The sequence below is a fragment of the Solanum verrucosum genome, unplaced genomic scaffold, assembly GCF_900185275.1.
Source record: "Solanum verrucosum unplaced genomic scaffold, falcon-dt-bn FXZP01000108.1, whole genome shotgun sequence".
Taxonomy (NCBI): Eukaryota; Viridiplantae; Streptophyta; class Magnoliopsida; order Solanales; family Solanaceae; genus Solanum; species Solanum verrucosum.
Window position 1 is genome coordinate 3,964,621 of NW_026020274.1, and position 16,885 is coordinate 3,981,505.

A 16,885-nucleotide genomic window follows, 5' to 3' on the forward strand; every position below is an offset into this window, starting at 1 on the left:
GATGACTTCAATAAATTTGACAATAATTAATAAGGGTAAAAATGAAAAACTATGTTCAATTTATATCTTAATCTACTTTTTTAAAAGGGTGTGAAACACCTCAAAAATTCAATTAATATGGAATGGAGGGAGTAATATGATATGATATGATATATATATATATATATATATATATATATATATATATATATATATATATATATAAAGTTAAAACTCTTGCAATAGAGACAAAAATTAATTGGAAAAATTACAGAAATTCCACCTTTTAGTTTATTTATTACCATTATCCCCTATAAGTTTTACAAATTTCCAAAATCTCTCATTTTCGCGCATCAGATTAGTGTATCTCGCACATCAGATTAATGTATCAGCGCTTATATTATTGTATCTCGCGCATCAGATTAATGTATCAGCGCCTATATTATTGTACCTCGCGCATCAGATTAGTGTATCATGTATAAAATGTACATCAGATTAGTGTATCATGTATAAAATGTAATGTATCTTACTTAACGATTAATGTATCCCGCGCATCAAATTAATGTATCAGCGCTTATATTATTGTATCCGTTTGAGGGATTTCTGTAATTATAAACTTTTAAGGGATAGATTGTAATTTTGCATTAAAAGTATGTGATTTCTGTAATTTACCCTAATTAATTAGATGAGAAAATGGGCTTAGTGGTAATGACATTCTTTTGACTAGACACAAAATCTAAGAAAAAAAATACTTTTGAAATATTTGGTCCTAAATAAATAAACCTAAATTAATTAGTAGGTAGTATAAATAGACAAAGCTTTTGGTCTCTTCTTCACTACTCTCATTTCTCATTTACGGCTCTTCTTCCTCAGGTTAGATTTCAATTTTCCGTATTTGTGTTTTGCTGCTCTCTTTCTCTACGTTATGCTTTTGCTCTTAAATTAGATTGCACATATATATGTCTCCTTCTACCATTTTTCACTTTTCATTTCTCTCTTTCTGTTTCAAAATTGATGTAGGGTGTGTTCGATACATGTTTTCCAATTTTCTCTTTTGTCGTTGGTCAAATGTTTTAGAAAATACTATTTTCTATAGAAAACAAACTCCTTAAAAGTGATTAAATTACTTCTATGATGAAAGTAGGGAAAACAAGTTGCACTAGTAACATTCCACGTTAAAAATACAAAAAGAAAATCACTGATGCCTAATAAAAATATTAGAAAAGTAAATCACCACTTCTTTACTAAGAAATGGGAAGACTTAAAATGGAAATCTGTATTTATCAGTGTGTGTTCGATACATGTTTTCCAATTTTGCTATGTTCGGTTGATCAAATGATTTGGAAAATATTTTCTATAAGGAAAAAGACACTTTTTAAAATTGAGGACAAAATTAGAAAAGCAAATCACCTCTTGTTCACTAGAAAATGGGAAGACTTCAAATTTTTAAGATGGAAATCTGTATTTTTTTTTCTTTCGTTTCTTAACTTACGATTTTAGAAATGAAAATCAGCTTTTAGATTCTAACACAAGAAAATTGCTTGGACCCGAAACGGTTGCGGATCTAAAGGTCAAATTCTTCATCACATAAATTTTAGGATTTGGGGTATGATACATGTGCTGAGATACCAGAAATAAATGTATATACAAACACATACAAGTATATATATTAATCAAAGTTATTGAACTAAAACTTTTAAAAACTAATTCTTCATAAACATTGCCTATATTATTCATAAGATATATCGTGTAATAACAAAGTGCCTCATATGTATATATATGACAAACTCAAAAATCAAACCAAATACCCAATCAATCTTGTACTTACTGGCCGGTCATAGATGTAGTCAAAGCATTCAAGGTATAGTGCGGCGGAGATTTGAGTGTTCCGAGCTACATAAATGTTCAAATTCAGGCCAATGAATCTAAGGCGACGACAGGGATAAATATAGAATGAGATATATATATGATACAGAATCAAATATAGAACTGTAATAAAAAGGATTTCGAATGCCAGAAAATGAAACTATTTAGTGCACCATATAAAAGAAAGGGAAGGGATGACTTTGAGTATGAAGCCAAACATAAAGAACTATTTTGGATCTTTTCTCCCAAATTGATCTACAAGAAATTTTGTCAAAATATTTTTAAAAATATGTATACCCATAATATATGTGTATTGGCTTGCTGATGTAAATATTTGTGGCCGAGTGGTCAAATGTGTAACTTCCCATGTTGCTGCTTGATCTTCTTCGTTGCACTGTGTGTTCTATTAAAGCATGTTTCTAGATCTGTTCTCTTTCAATATGTTTGTAAGTTTTCTCATTTTACTTATATTTCCACCAGTATGGATGGAGGATGGTCACCGCCCTTTACCAGAAGATCTAGTAGCTGATATTCTATTGAGATTGCCAGTGGAATCACTCTTGCGTTTCAAATGTGTGTGCAAGCACTGGTATGCTCTCATCAAAAGTCCGAGTTTCATAGAAAAACATTTTCATCACAACAACAATTGTGCCCGTCTCCTTGTTTGCAACTTGAAAGTAGCACGTGAAGTACACCCCATCGTAAAGTCTGTTGTATTCTCCTTGCTCCCTGAAGAAATTGTTCCAGGTGTGACCCCTGAACAAAAAACTCTCCTTCAGCTTCTGAGGATCACTGATTTCACGTGTGTTGCTGGTCCAGTTAATGGCTTATTCTTAGTGCAGAAGAAATTTTATGGATACGATGTCTGCTTGGGTTTGTGGAATCCTGCCACCAGAGAGTTCAGGTCTCTGCCTCCTGCGCCTTTTGAGATTGAGGCCTTTTTCTCGCACCATGATCATCAGTTTGGATTGGGATTTGACCTGTTGACTCTAGATTATAAGGTTGTATGGATTCGAGTGTTCTGGGATGAACTGGGACAAGGTGCTAATAATCGTGTCTATGCCTGTGTCTATTCCTCATGCAACAATTCATGGAAACACCTTACTCCTGAATTCCCTTCCAGTTCTACCTTATCTGCACCCCTTGACGCCACTTATCTCAACGGGGTTTATTATTGGCTTTGTAGGGGCCTTGATGAGATCTACACGATTCGCACTTTTGACATGAACAGCGAGCAGTTTGGGGAGATGCAAGTCCCAGCTATTCCAAGTGAACATTGGGGGACACTTACATTGCGTGGCAACTCACTTGCTTTATTAACCGGTGACCCAGGCAAACCTATGACATCCATATATGATGTGTGGGTATTGAAACAAGAGGGAATTTGGTCCAAAGTTCTAACTGTACAACCTCATATAGATGCTCATTGGCCTCGCAACATCTGGGATAACGATAAGATGGTTTTTGAGATCACAGAAACTTCACAGCTGGTGTTATATGACCCTAAAACAAGACAAGTTACAGATCTTGGATTTCAGCTGGACCTTAACATTGCTGGCTGTTGGGTTTTCAATTACAAGGAGAGCCTAGCTCCAATAAAGAGAGGAAACGAGACACAGGGCGAGGATAATGCAGTCCAGCAAATTGAACACTACTTCTCTACCATATCAATGGATGAAGATCTTACAGCTTTGACATACGGAATATTATGGTGATAAAAATTGAAAAATAGGAAAAGGAAAAATGATTTACCTGTAATATTGTGACATTAGTTCTTATCTTACCTTATGACATTGTGTTTGAGCTTAAAATTGTTTGGATCAGTCATCTTTGTACTATTATTGAATAAAAAGCAGACATGGTATTTTTTGTTCATGGTATCAAGGGGCATTCCTTTTGGACTAAGACATTTTAAGCTAAGTTGTGCGTGTACTTTCCACTCATGTTAGATTCTCCAAAAATACACTACTTTTAGAGTATCGGCAAGCAACAGACTTTAAGTACTCTGCATCTATATCTGTATTTTGGTCCACTTGAAAAATCCTAAATCTTGTTTCTAGTTTAACAGTTCAAAAATGTAATATATATTATTTAATGTGATTTAGTTGTATCAATCAATGAACTAGCCTTCACTCTTAAGTGGATCAGACCATTTACTATTCTGGATACATAATTTTCCTTAACAAGGGATAATGTACTAGTGAAAGTTAGAAAGTATGAACAAAAATAGGTACGAATAAGGAAAATAAGGAGTAAGATGTGCATGTCATGCACTCAATGTTCTAGTCATAGTTTCGAGCCTATGCTATTGACTAACTTAATAAACTTGTCTCGAATACAAAAGATCGGAAAAAATTATATACATATGGAGATAAGTCGAACTAGGACGCCATTAGGTCACCCTTCATCTCAGAAGATCTCCGCATTACTTAGGCTCGAATCACTGTTGTCGGCAGGCGCTCAAATCTACATCAAGAAAGCAGATGTGGAGTGTAGCATGAATATCAGAACAACAGGTGCCCAGTAGGCATCATAGGTCGACTGAGCTTGGAAAGTAAAAACAATATGAAGAATATGAAAGTAACAATAATTAGAGGTCAAATGAACAAAGCAATAACGGAAAGTCTAACTATATAGCTCACGAGTCTGAAAAGAACAAAGTAGTAAAGTAAAGCAATAATCTATAACCTAATTGGACCTCTATAAGCCCAGAAAGTATGTATACTCGTGCACAATTAGAAAGTAAATATATAACTCATACAAGTTTGGACTCACATAAGTCCGATAAGTACACGGAAGTACTATGAATAACACTAGCTAGATTAAAAGCTTTCAAGAACTAAAATGGCCGACTCCAGACTTGAATTATGGCGAAGGCACCCGAAGAACCCAAATGAACCACATGTTAGGATTCAAACCAAGGCGAATAGAGATATGTTGGGGCCTCGAACCGTGCCAAAAAAATATGTTGGGGCCTTGAACCGTGGCTAAAAGAGATACACCAGGGCTTCGAACTGTGGCTAAAAGACTCCAAATACCCCCCCCCCCCTCTTCAAATAACAAACTCTTTCTCCTGCGGGAACATATCGTAGAGATAAACATCTTTGTTAATACACGAATAACTTTTATACAACATTTTACAAACAAAACATTATATAAATTAAATACATAAATAACTTTGTTATTCATGTATTAAATGTAGCTTTATCCACCTATCAAATGACCTCTAAGGTCATTTTTATTTTTATTTTTGGTTTTCCACTCGGTGTTTGGTATCCATATTAGATCCCCCACTAAATTTGAATTTGTGCTGAATAATCTCACATTATGGGTAAAGCGCTCCCTAACACAAATGACTTCATAGCCAAAAAGACTCAAACCCGAGAACTCTAATTAACAATGAATAAGTACTTATTACTCCATCCTTTAAGTCTGAAGCCAAACATAGGGAACTATTTTGGATCTTTTCTCCCAAATTGATCTACAAGAAATTGTCAAAATATTTTTAAAAATATGTATACCCATAATATATGTGTATTGGCTTGCTGATGTAAATATTTGTGGCTGAGTGATCAAATGTGTAACTTCCCCTTTTTTGTTTCACATGGTAATGATGCTGCTTGATCTTCTTCGTTGCACTGCGTGTTCTATTAAAGCATGTTTCTAGATCTGTTCTCTTTCAATATGTTTGTAACTTGTCTCATTTTACTTATATTTCCACCAGTATGGATGGTCGCCGTCCTTTACCAAAAGATCTAGTAGTTGATATTCTATTGAGATTGCCAGTGGAATCACTCTTGCGTTTCAAATGTGTGTGCAAGCACTGGTATGCTCTCATCAAAAGTTCGAGTTTCATAGAAAAACATTTTCATCATAAGAACAATTGTGCCCGTCTCCTTGTTTGCAACTTGAAAGTAGCATGTGAAGTACACCCCATCGTAAGGTCTGTTGTATTCTCCTTGCTCCCTGAAGAAATTGTTCCAGGTGTGACCCCTGAACAAAAAACTCTCCTTCAGCTTCCGAGGATCACTGATTTCACGTGTGTTGCTGGTCCAGTTGATGGCTTATTCTTAGTGCAGAAGAAGTTTTATGGAGACGATATCTGCTTGGGTTTGTGGAATCCTGCCACCAGAGAGTTCAGGTCTCTGCCTCCTGCGCCTTTTGAGATTCAGGCCTTTTTCCCGAACCATGATCATCAGTTCGGATTGGGATTTGACCTGTTGACTCTAGATTTTAAGGTTGTATGGATTCGAGTGTTCTGGGATGAACCGGGAGAAGGTGCTAATAATCGTGTCTATGCCTGTGTCTATTCCTCATGCAACAATTCATGGAAACACCTTACTCCTGAATTCCCTCCCAGTTCTACATTATCTGCACCCCTTGACGCCACTTATCTCAACGGGGTTTATTATGGGCTTTCTATGGGCCTTGATGACATCTACACGATTCACTCTTTTGACATGGGCAGCGAACAGTTTGGGGAGATGCAAGTCCCAGTTATTCCAAGTGAACATTGGGGGAAGCTTACATTGCATGGCGGCTCACTTGCTATATTAACCGGTGACCCTGGCAAACCAATGACATCCATATACGATGTGTGGTTAATGAAACAAGAGGGAAATTGGTCCAAAGTTATTACTATTCATCCTCATATAGATGCTCATTGGCCTTACAACATCTGGGATAACGATAAGATGGTTTTCGAGATCACAGAAACTTCACAGCTAGTGCTATATAACCCTGAAACAAGACAAGTTACAGATCTTGGATTTCAGCTGGACCTTATCTTTTCTGGCTGTTGGGATTTCAATTACAAGGAGAGCCTAGTTCCAATAAAGAGAGGAAACGAGACTCAGGGCGAGGATAATGCAGTCGAGCAAATTGAACACTACTTCTATACCATACCAATGGATGAGGATCTTAGAGTTTGACATACAGAATATTATAGTGATAAAAATTGAAAAACAGGAAAAGAAAAAACGATTTACCTGTAATATTGTGACAATAGTTCTTATCTTACCTTTTTATAACATTGTGTTTGAGCTTAACATTGTTTGGAAAAGATCCAAAATAGTTCCTTATGTTTGGCTTCAGACTCAAAGTCATCCCTTCCCTTTCTTTTATATAGTGCACTAATAGTTCTTTAAGTTTCAAGTGTCAGTGCATTTTTAGTCTCTTCATTAACATCCATTTACTCATTAACGTTTTGATCCTTTACACACCCATTTATAACCTCCACTGTCTACGTTCTGGTACAAAACATATTAATTGTTAGATTTATCTTAGCAATTGCAGATGAGTCTTCATTTGTACTTGTTTTATTTTTTGGCTCTGCATCTTCAATGTTTGGTGTGCACCATTCAAAATTTGCTAATTCTTTAACTTTCTCTTCTATTTTCCATAAGCAATTAATAAGCTGACTATAAGGGTGTGTTTGGTATGAAGGAAAATGTTTTCCATGGAAAATGTTTTCTTAGAAAATGTTTTCTTGGAAAATAAGTTGATTTTTGACTTATTTTCTCATGTTTGGTTGGTGAGTAGAAAATATTTTCCGAAAAAGATTTTTAGTGTTTGTTTATGAATGAAAAATGTTTTTGGAAAACATTTCCTTCATACCAAACACACCCTAAGTCTTTGGGTTTTTCCGGAATAAAAGTTTCTTGTGCTTTGCCTATGTATCTGGAGCATAACCAAAGAATAAAATAAAAACAAGAAAAAGGGAAAAATATAATACATACTTAGTCTTCGTGTATCAATATCTCAAATTAGCATCAGATAAAAGTGCACTAATACTTAAAACTTTGGAGGACTATTAGTGCATCAATTGATGATTTCGAATCTAAAGCCAAAAATAAAGGACTATCTTGGATTTTTTCTTTCGATTTGGGCTGAAATGGGTTGGACGGATCAATAATCAGCCAAATAGAGTCAATAAGAGGAGACTAGTAAAGAAGTAGTCATGTGGTTTTCTAGTCTTTTCATTAACTAGTCAATAGGTATTTTTGAGCTACATATCAAGTTAGCATATAGAACAATTTTGCAGGTAATTTAAGGAGCATGAAACAGTAATTACCCTTTTCTACTAATATCAATATACAAATCCTTGGAAAAGAAACAATTTTAACTTACCCAATATTGAAATGTAAAAGATGGAAAGAAATAAAAAGAATTAGCATAAATAGAAACAATGGCAGCAAAACCCTATATCCATCCCCAAATAGGACAAATTCAGATTCAGATTCAAATTCAAAAAAATAATCAGAAATCTAACCTTATAAGCTGATGAAGAAGAAGTGGCGGACAAGGAAAAAATGGAAAAAGAGATATTGGATTGATTGAGTGGTGTTGTTGAAATACCTCAACAGTTGACTACTTCCTCACTTTCCTACACTTCTTTTGTCATCTTAGTTTATACAACTCCTCTTAATTCCAAAAATACACTGCTTTTAGAGTATCGACAAGCAACAGATTTTCCGTAATTAATTCGTTGATCAGAACTGGAAAGGCAGCTTTGTCTCGTGGGGGCACTCTCTTATTCTGTGACATTTTTTTCATCATACCCCACCCACCCCCTCCTCTTTCTCCTTTTGTACTTGCAAGTTTTCTTGATCATATAATTTTGAGAGTTTTTTTTTTTTCGTTTGGCTTGTTTCCTTTCCTTACACTCAAGTGGTTTTCCGCTCCTGTATTAAGATTTTAGAAGCGCGAAAAAAACGTAATTAGAGTATTGGAGGAGGTAAAAAAGTAAATTTTTTGTTAATAGGGATTTTGGAAAAAGAAAAGAAAATGGTGAAAGACACAGAGTATTATGATGTTCTTGGTGTAAGTCCTTTAATTTGCATCTGAAGAGGAAATTAGCAAGACATATTATCTCAAGGTTTTTTCTATTTCTTTTTTAAATTTTTTTTACTTTCTATGTTTGAACTTTTGTAGCTTTTCTGAGTGTTGGAGTTGATTTAATTTATGTGGCATTAGTTGAAATTTTGAGATTCAAACTTCTATAATTTGACAGTAAATTCGGATACAGAAACTTTAAGTTTTTTTGATATAAAATTTATGTATTTGAAAATTATGTGCAAAACATGGTAAACCACAATAATTAACAATTTAAAAGACAAAATCCTGATTGTTACATTAATTGAGACGGAGGGAGCATTGCTTAAGTTTCATCTGTTGATAATTTTTCCATCAATATATGTATGTGTGTATTTATATAGAGTGTGTATGTAATTGTTGTATGGAAATGAGAGTTGGCCAGTCAAGTCCCATGTCTAGAAGATGCATGTTGCAGAGATGTGAATATATATTGAGGTGGATGCACGTTCATACTCGGAGCGATAAAAATTATAAATAAGGATATAAGGGATAAGATGGGAGCGGCCTCAGTGATAGATAAGATGAGGGAAGTATAGAAATATGTCAATTTAAGCGAGAAAGCTAGATTTTGTTACCAATGTTGGAACCTATGGAAATAATGCACCTAAGGAATTGATTCATAAATAGAATCAACCATTGGATAGAGTTCAATTTTAAAAAAGGATAATATACTATTAGTCCTTCAAAACTTCATATTTCCTAAACGAGAAACTTTTGATACTAATAAGGAGAAGTGAAGTTAATAAATAGTTCCCTTATCCTAAATCTAGTTTCTAGTTTAACAGTTCAAAAATGTAATAAGATTCTAGTTATTATTTAATGTGAATTAGTTGTATCAATCAAAGAACTAGCACTCACTCTTAAGTGGATCAGGCCATTTACTATTTTGTTTACATAATTTTCCTTAACAAGGAATAATGTACCAGTGAAGTTAGAAAGTATGAAAAAAACAGGTACGAATAGGGAAAATAAGGAGTAAGATGTGCATGTCATGCACTCAATGTTCTAGTCATAGTTTCGAGCCTATGCTATTGACTAACTTAATAGACTTGTCTCGAATACAAAAGACATTAAAAAACTATATACATATGGAGATAAGTACAACTAGGATGCCATCAGCTAAAGACATTAAAAAACTATATACATATGGAGATAAGTACAACTAGGATGCCATCAGCTCACCCTTCATCTCAGAAGATCTCCGCATTACTTAGGCTCGAATCACCATTATCGGCTGGCGCTCAAATCTACATCAAGAAAACAGATGTGGAGTGTAGCATAATATCAAAACAACAGGTGCCCAGTAGCATCATAGGTCGACTGGGCTTGGAAAGTAAAAACAATATGAAAAATATGAATGTAACGGTAATTAGAGGTCAAATGAACAAAGTAATAACGGAAAGTCTAACTATATAGCTCACGAGTCTGGAAAGAACAAAGTAGTAAAGTAAAACAATTATCTATAACCTAACTGGACCCCTATAAGCCCAGAAAGTATGTATACCTGTGCGCAATTGGAAAGTAAATAACTCAAACGAGTTTGGCCTCACATAAGCCTGATAAGTACACAGAAGTACTATGAATAACACTAGTTATATTAAAAGCTTTCAAGAACTTAAAATGGCTGACTCTAGACTTGAACTTTGGTGAAGGCACCCCGAAGAACCCAAATGAACCACATGTTAGGATTCGAACCAAGGCGAATAGAGATACGATGGGGCCTCGAACCGTGGCAAAACAAAATACATCGGGGCCTTGAACCGTGGCTAAAAGAGATCGATATGTCAGGGCTTCGAACTGTGGCTAAAAGACTCCAAATACCCCCTCCCCCCCCCCCCCCCCCTCTTCAAGTAACAAACTCTTTCTCCTGTGGGAACATATCGTAGAGAGAAACATCTTTGTTAATATATGAATAACTTTTATACAAACATTATATAAATTAAATACATAAATAACTTTGTTATTCATGTATTAGATGTAGGTTTATCCACCTACCAAATAACCCCTAAGGTATTTTTTATTTTATTTTTATTTTTATTTTCCACTCAGTGTTCGATATCCAATTAGAGCCTCACTAAATTTGAATTTGTGTCAAAAAATCTTAGATTATGGGTAAAGCGCTCTAACAGAGATGATTTAATAGCCAAAAGCACTCAAACTGAACCTCTAATTAAGAATGAATAAGTACTTATTACTCCACCACATAATTAAAAACTTAGATAAAAGGAATTAAGAGGAGTTGTATCATATATTACTATAAGCGGGAATAAAAAAAGTTAAAAGTTGAATTACCGTTTTACCCCTATTATAAATTAAAATGTTATAAAATATTTAACTATTTAATTTAAATATTAAATTGTATCGTTTTAATAAAAATGTTAATGATTTTTTCACTTCCTTAGATTAAACTCATTTAAATTGGTACATGAATCAAATTCACATTAATAGTCAATTTATCTTTTTCCGTAAAAATCAAGAGTATTTGAAGAGTTTTCCATTAAATAAATTTGATATGGACTAAAATCATTAAACTAAATTAATGCAAATTAATTATCTACTCAAAGGTCATCCTAGCTACTGCTATAAAATGCCTAGCATGGTTTTCATGTAAATGATAAGAGGAGGATGAGAGACTATCATGCAAAAAACTAATCTTGCTCATCATTTTGTATGTGCAGTAATTTCCTTGTGTTTTTATTCGCTCCTCCTTATCCAGCCTAAGTATTTTATATGTCCTTTTTTTATATTTTGATATGCTTTCTTATGATTTTGTTTTTCTATTGAAATATCTTGTATCCTACATGAAGAAAGTAGTGATATACAATTCATGTTCTATCAATAATTGATGAAAGATTAATTAGTTAATTTGATATGTTTATTTGGCTCTTGATAGAGTGTTCTACTTTAGTAAAAATATATTTTTGAGATTATTATTTATGAGTAGAGAGAGGAATAACTAAATGAGAAAAATCAAATATGTTTTTTTTTAAAAATAAAAGAATCCATACCCTAAAACAAACTGGGCCACCGAATTGGAGATAAATGATGGATCATAGTATGTGATTTTGAGGCTGTATTTTTATTTAATTTTTCATTTATATGTATAATCTATTGACCTTATTAGTCTATTATTCATGTGTTGAAACATTCATTCCTCAAATTGTCCATATATGTTATATAGGGAAAAGGGTCAAAATTACCCATCAACTTTGTTTTATTGGTTGATTTTACTCTTACCGTTAAAAGCAAGTTATTTTTACCCCTGCCATCAATAAACTTAACAAATATATCCCTCCTTGGATGGAAACTCCCAAATCAATTGAAATTATCCTATTTTAATTGAAATTATCCAATTTCTTTTTTAACCCGAACCAGAACCCAACCCACTAAACTAAACAAATAAACCCATTTCCAATCTTCTTCATCTCAGTGTTCATGGCTAAGTACCCTAAGAACACTCACAATCTTTATCATAGCTAACACAAATTCTACATTGTCTAACAAAATCAATCGAAAAGACCTGATATTTATCTCCGAATTGTTTGTTGAAGGTTGCCTAGGCTAAACACTGCAGTCGTTCAATCACAGGATTTGCTACATACAAGAAATCACTAATCATCAAATATCTGGTACTCATCAAATATGATGATATATTGGAAACATTTTGAACAAATAAAAAGATAGAGAAAAGAAAAACCTCCCCTCCATTGTAGCTTAATCTTACGTGCACATACAAGAATCATGGAGGGCCACTGAATTGATTTACGAGCCAGGTAAAAAAGAATTAGATGTACTATTGGGTACACATTTAGGGGCAGCCTACTGACAACAAATCAAAAAGTAATTTGGTTGGTACCTAGAATGGTTTTCTTCATTGGATTGAATGATGATGTGTAAATTGAAACTTCTCCATTTACTTGCTCTATGGCTTGTTCTTCGCTGAACCCCACAACATAGAGAGGCGGGATGTTGTTCAGCAAAAATAATTTACTTGTTATACATTCAACCAACGAACCTTTTCAATTGATTTTGTCAGACAATGTAGGATTTATGTGTTAGCTATGATAAAGATTGTGAGTGTTCTTAGGGTACTTAGCCAAGAACACTAAGATGAAGAAGATTGGAAATGGGTTAATTTGTTTAGTTTAGTGGGTTGGGTTCTGGTTCGGGTTAAAAAAGAAATTGGATAATTTCAATTAAAATCAGGTAATTTCAATTGATTTGGGGGTTTCCGTTCAAGGAGGGGTATATTTGTTAAGTTTATTGACGACAGGGGTAAAAATAACTTGTTTTTAACGGTAAGGATAAAGTTAACCAATAAAACAAAATTGAGGGGTAAATTTGACCCTTTTCCCTATTATATATCTAGAATAAGTCATTTTGAAAAGTTTGTGTTGCTCAATTTATATTAATTATTCAAATGTCTATTTACTGTGATGAGAAGCTATTTATTATTGATGTAGAATTTTAACTATGGCTGAAAAATTGTCAAACTCCAATCTCCAGATTATTGGCTGAACCCATAAGTAGTTAAGTAGTAATTGTCCAAATTAGAATGTCTACTTTTGCCTTAGAGATAGTGTTTATGAGAATGTGATACATTCTTTTGCCTAATTATTGAATGTTAATTATTACTCATACATATATTTTTTTAATATCAAATGGTTTAATCTTTTGTATATATTATAATTACTTATTAAAAGTGAAAACTCGAAAGTGTATAGTTGAATTACCATTTTGCCCCTACACTAAATCAAATACCTAATTAATAAATTATTATATATCATTAACGTACACATTAAAGATTCAATAAATGTAAGGTTAAAAATAAACTAGATTTGTATTTGAATAGTAATTGTTCATTACAATTCAAAATTAAAAGTTGAATATGAAGAATCATTCTCCACTATTATGTAAAAACACTTCCAAAATTAAAATTTGAATTTGCTTTTTAAGAACCAATTTCACAAAGATTGATGTTATCATAGGAAGGTAATTGCACAATCAAATTTCAACATGAGAAGAAAAGAGAGTGAGAAACAACAAATGAAGGTTAACAAAAAATGCTCGAGTATATATTTTTTTATTATTTAGTAAATAAAATATAAATGATAAAACTACTGTTGTTAATTTCAGCATTTTCTATTTTATAACTCAACTTTTTAGTATATAAAAATTTAATAATAATAAGGCACAAACGCGAAAAAAAAAAGAAGGAGAGGAACAAACGCGTTCCCAAGAAGTAGTAAAATAAAATGACGAAAGAAGTGTGAGGAAGTAGTCAACTGTTGAGGTATTTCTACAACACCAATCAATCGATCCAATATCTCTTTTTCCATTTTTTCCTTGTCCGCCACTTCTTCTTTATCAGCTTATAAGGTTAGATTTCTGATTATTATTTTGAATTTGAATCTGAATCTGAATTTGTGCTGTTTGGGGATGGATATAGGGTTTTGCTGCCATTGTTTCTGTTTATGCTAATTCTTTTTACTTCTTTCCATCTTTTACATTTCAATATTGGGTAAGTTAAAATTGTTCCATTTCCAAGGATTTGTAGATTGATATTAGTAGAAAAGGGTATTTACTGTTTCATGCTCCTTAAATTACCTGCAAAATTGCTCTATATGCTAATTTGATTTGTAGCTCAAAAATAATTATTGACTAGTTAATGAAAAGACTAGAAAACCACATGACTACTTCTTTACTAGTCTCCTCTTATTGACTCTATTTGGCTGATATTATCCGAGGACATTGGAACTTTGGGTGTGTTCGGTACCAAGGAAAATATTTTTTGAAAAATATTTTCTAGGAAAATAAGTGAGATTCTTATGTATATTTTGTGTTTGGTATATAAGCAAAAAAAAATTAATATTATTCTAAAAGCATTTATGTATAATCTAGACAATACTATGAGGGACGGAAGTGGGGTAGATGTGTAGGGTAGTGGGTATGGAAGCTACGGGAGTGAGGTGAATATGTGGTGTCTTAGAGAGTGGGAGGACATACTCAATTGAAATGTCACATATGAAACTTGTTTTCCCTACTTCCTTTAGAAAGTCATTTTCTTCATTTGAATTTTGAAGTGTCACATATGGAACTTGTTTTCCTAAGAAAATCTTTTCCAAAAATTTTGATTAGAAACTATTTTCTACGGAACACACCCTTTATCCGATGCTAATTTGAGATATTGATACACGAAGACTAAGTATGTATTATATTTTTCCTTTTTTCTTGTTTTTATTTTATTCTTTGGTTATGCTCCAGATATATAGGCAAAGCGCAAGAAACTTTTATTCAGGAAAAACCCAAAGACTTAGTCAGCTTATTAATTGTGTATCGAAAATAAAGGAGAAAGTTAAAGAATTAGCAAATCTTGAATACTGCACACCAAACAATGAAAGATGCAGAGCCAAAAAATAAAACGAAGTACAAATGAAGACTCATCTGCAATTGCTAAGATAAATCTAAGAATTAATTTGTTTTGTACCAGAACGTATACAGCGGAGGCCATAAATGGATGTGTAAAGGATCAAAACGTTAATGAGTAAATGGATGTTAATCAAGAGACTAGAAGTGCACTAACACTTGAAACTTAAAGGACTATTAGTGCACCATATAAAAGAAAGGGAAGGGATGACTTTGAGTCTGAAGCCAAACATAAAGAACTATTTTGGATCTTTTCTCCCAAATTGATCTACAAGAAATTTTGTCAAAATATTTTTAAAAATATGTTTACCCATAATATGTGTATTGGCTTGCGGATGTAAATATTTGTGGCCGAGTGGTCAAATGTGTAACTTCCCCTTTTTTGCTTCACATTGGTAATGCTGCTGCTTGATCTTCTTCGTTGCACTGTGTGTTCTATTAATGCATGTTTTCTAGATCTATTCTCTTTCAATATGTTTGTAAGTTGCCTCATTCTACTTATATTTCCACCAGTATGGATGGTCGCCGTCCTTTACCAGAAGATCTAGTAGTTGATATTCTATTGAGATTGCCAGTGGAATCACTCTTGCGTTTCAAATGTGTGTGCAAGCACTGGTATGCTCTCATCAAAAGTCCGAGTTTCATAGAAAAACATTTTCATCACAAGAACAATTGTGCCCGCCTCCTTGTTTGCAACTTGAAAGTAGCACGTGAAGTACACTCCATCGTAAGGTCTGTTGTATTCTCCTTGCTCCCTGAAGAAATTGTTCCAGGTGTGACCCCTGAACAAAAAACTCTCCTTCAGCTTCCGAGGATCACTGATTTCACGTGTGTTGCTGGTCCAGTTAATGGCTTATTCTTAGTGCAGAAGAAGTTTTATGGATACAATGTCTGCTTGGGTTTGTGGAATCCTGCCACCAGAGAGTTCAGGTCTCTGCCTCCTGCGCCTTTTGTGATTGAGGCCTTTTTCTCGGACCATGATCATCAGTTCGGATTGGGATTTGACCTGTTGACTCTAGATTATAAGGTTGTATGGATTCGAGTGTTCTGGGATGAACAGGGAGAAGGTGCTAATAATCGTGTCTATGCCTGTGTCTATTCCTCATGCAACAATTCATGGAAACACCTTACTCCTGAATTCCCTCCCAGTTCTACCTTATCTGCACCCCTTGACGCCACTTGTCTCAACGGGGTTTATTATTGGCTTTGTAGGGGCCTTGATGACATCTACACGATTCGCTCTTTTGACATGGGCAGCGAACAGTTTGGGGAGATGCAAGTCCCAGATATTCCAAGTGAACATTGGGGGACACTTACATTGCATGGCGGCTCACTTGCTATGTTAACCGGAGACCCTGGTAAACCAATGACGTCCATATACGATGTGTGGGTAATGAAACAAGACGGAAATTGGTCCAAAGTTCTAACTGTACAACCTCATATAGATGCTCATTGGCCTCGCAACATCTTGGATAATGATAAGATGGTTTTCGAGATCACAGATACTTCACAGCTGGTGCGATATGACCCTAAAACAAGACAAGTTACCGATCTTGGATTTCACCTGGACCTTAACATTGCTGGCTGTTGGGTTTTCAATTACAAGGAGAGCCTAGCTCCAATAAAGAGAGGAAACGAGACACAGGGCGAGGTCGAGCAAATTGAACACTTCTTCTATACCATACCAATGGATGAGTATATGATTTGGAATACAAAATACTTTAATGATAATAATTGA

General features: G+C 34.0%; 1 protein-coding gene across 1 annotated transcript in view; it reads left to right on the top strand.

Annotated features, from left to right (window-relative positions):
* LOC125833883 (putative F-box protein At5g62660) overlaps positions 1–16,885 on the top strand; it is a 92,671-nt gene extending 75,786 nt beyond the window's left edge. The window contains exon 2 of the mRNA XM_049513032.1: positions 15,661–16,885. Within this exon, the coding sequence (XP_049368989.1) occupies positions 15,662–16,885 (1,224 nt within the window). The 5' untranslated portion in view covers position 15,661. The remainder of the gene's footprint in view (positions 1–15,660) is intronic.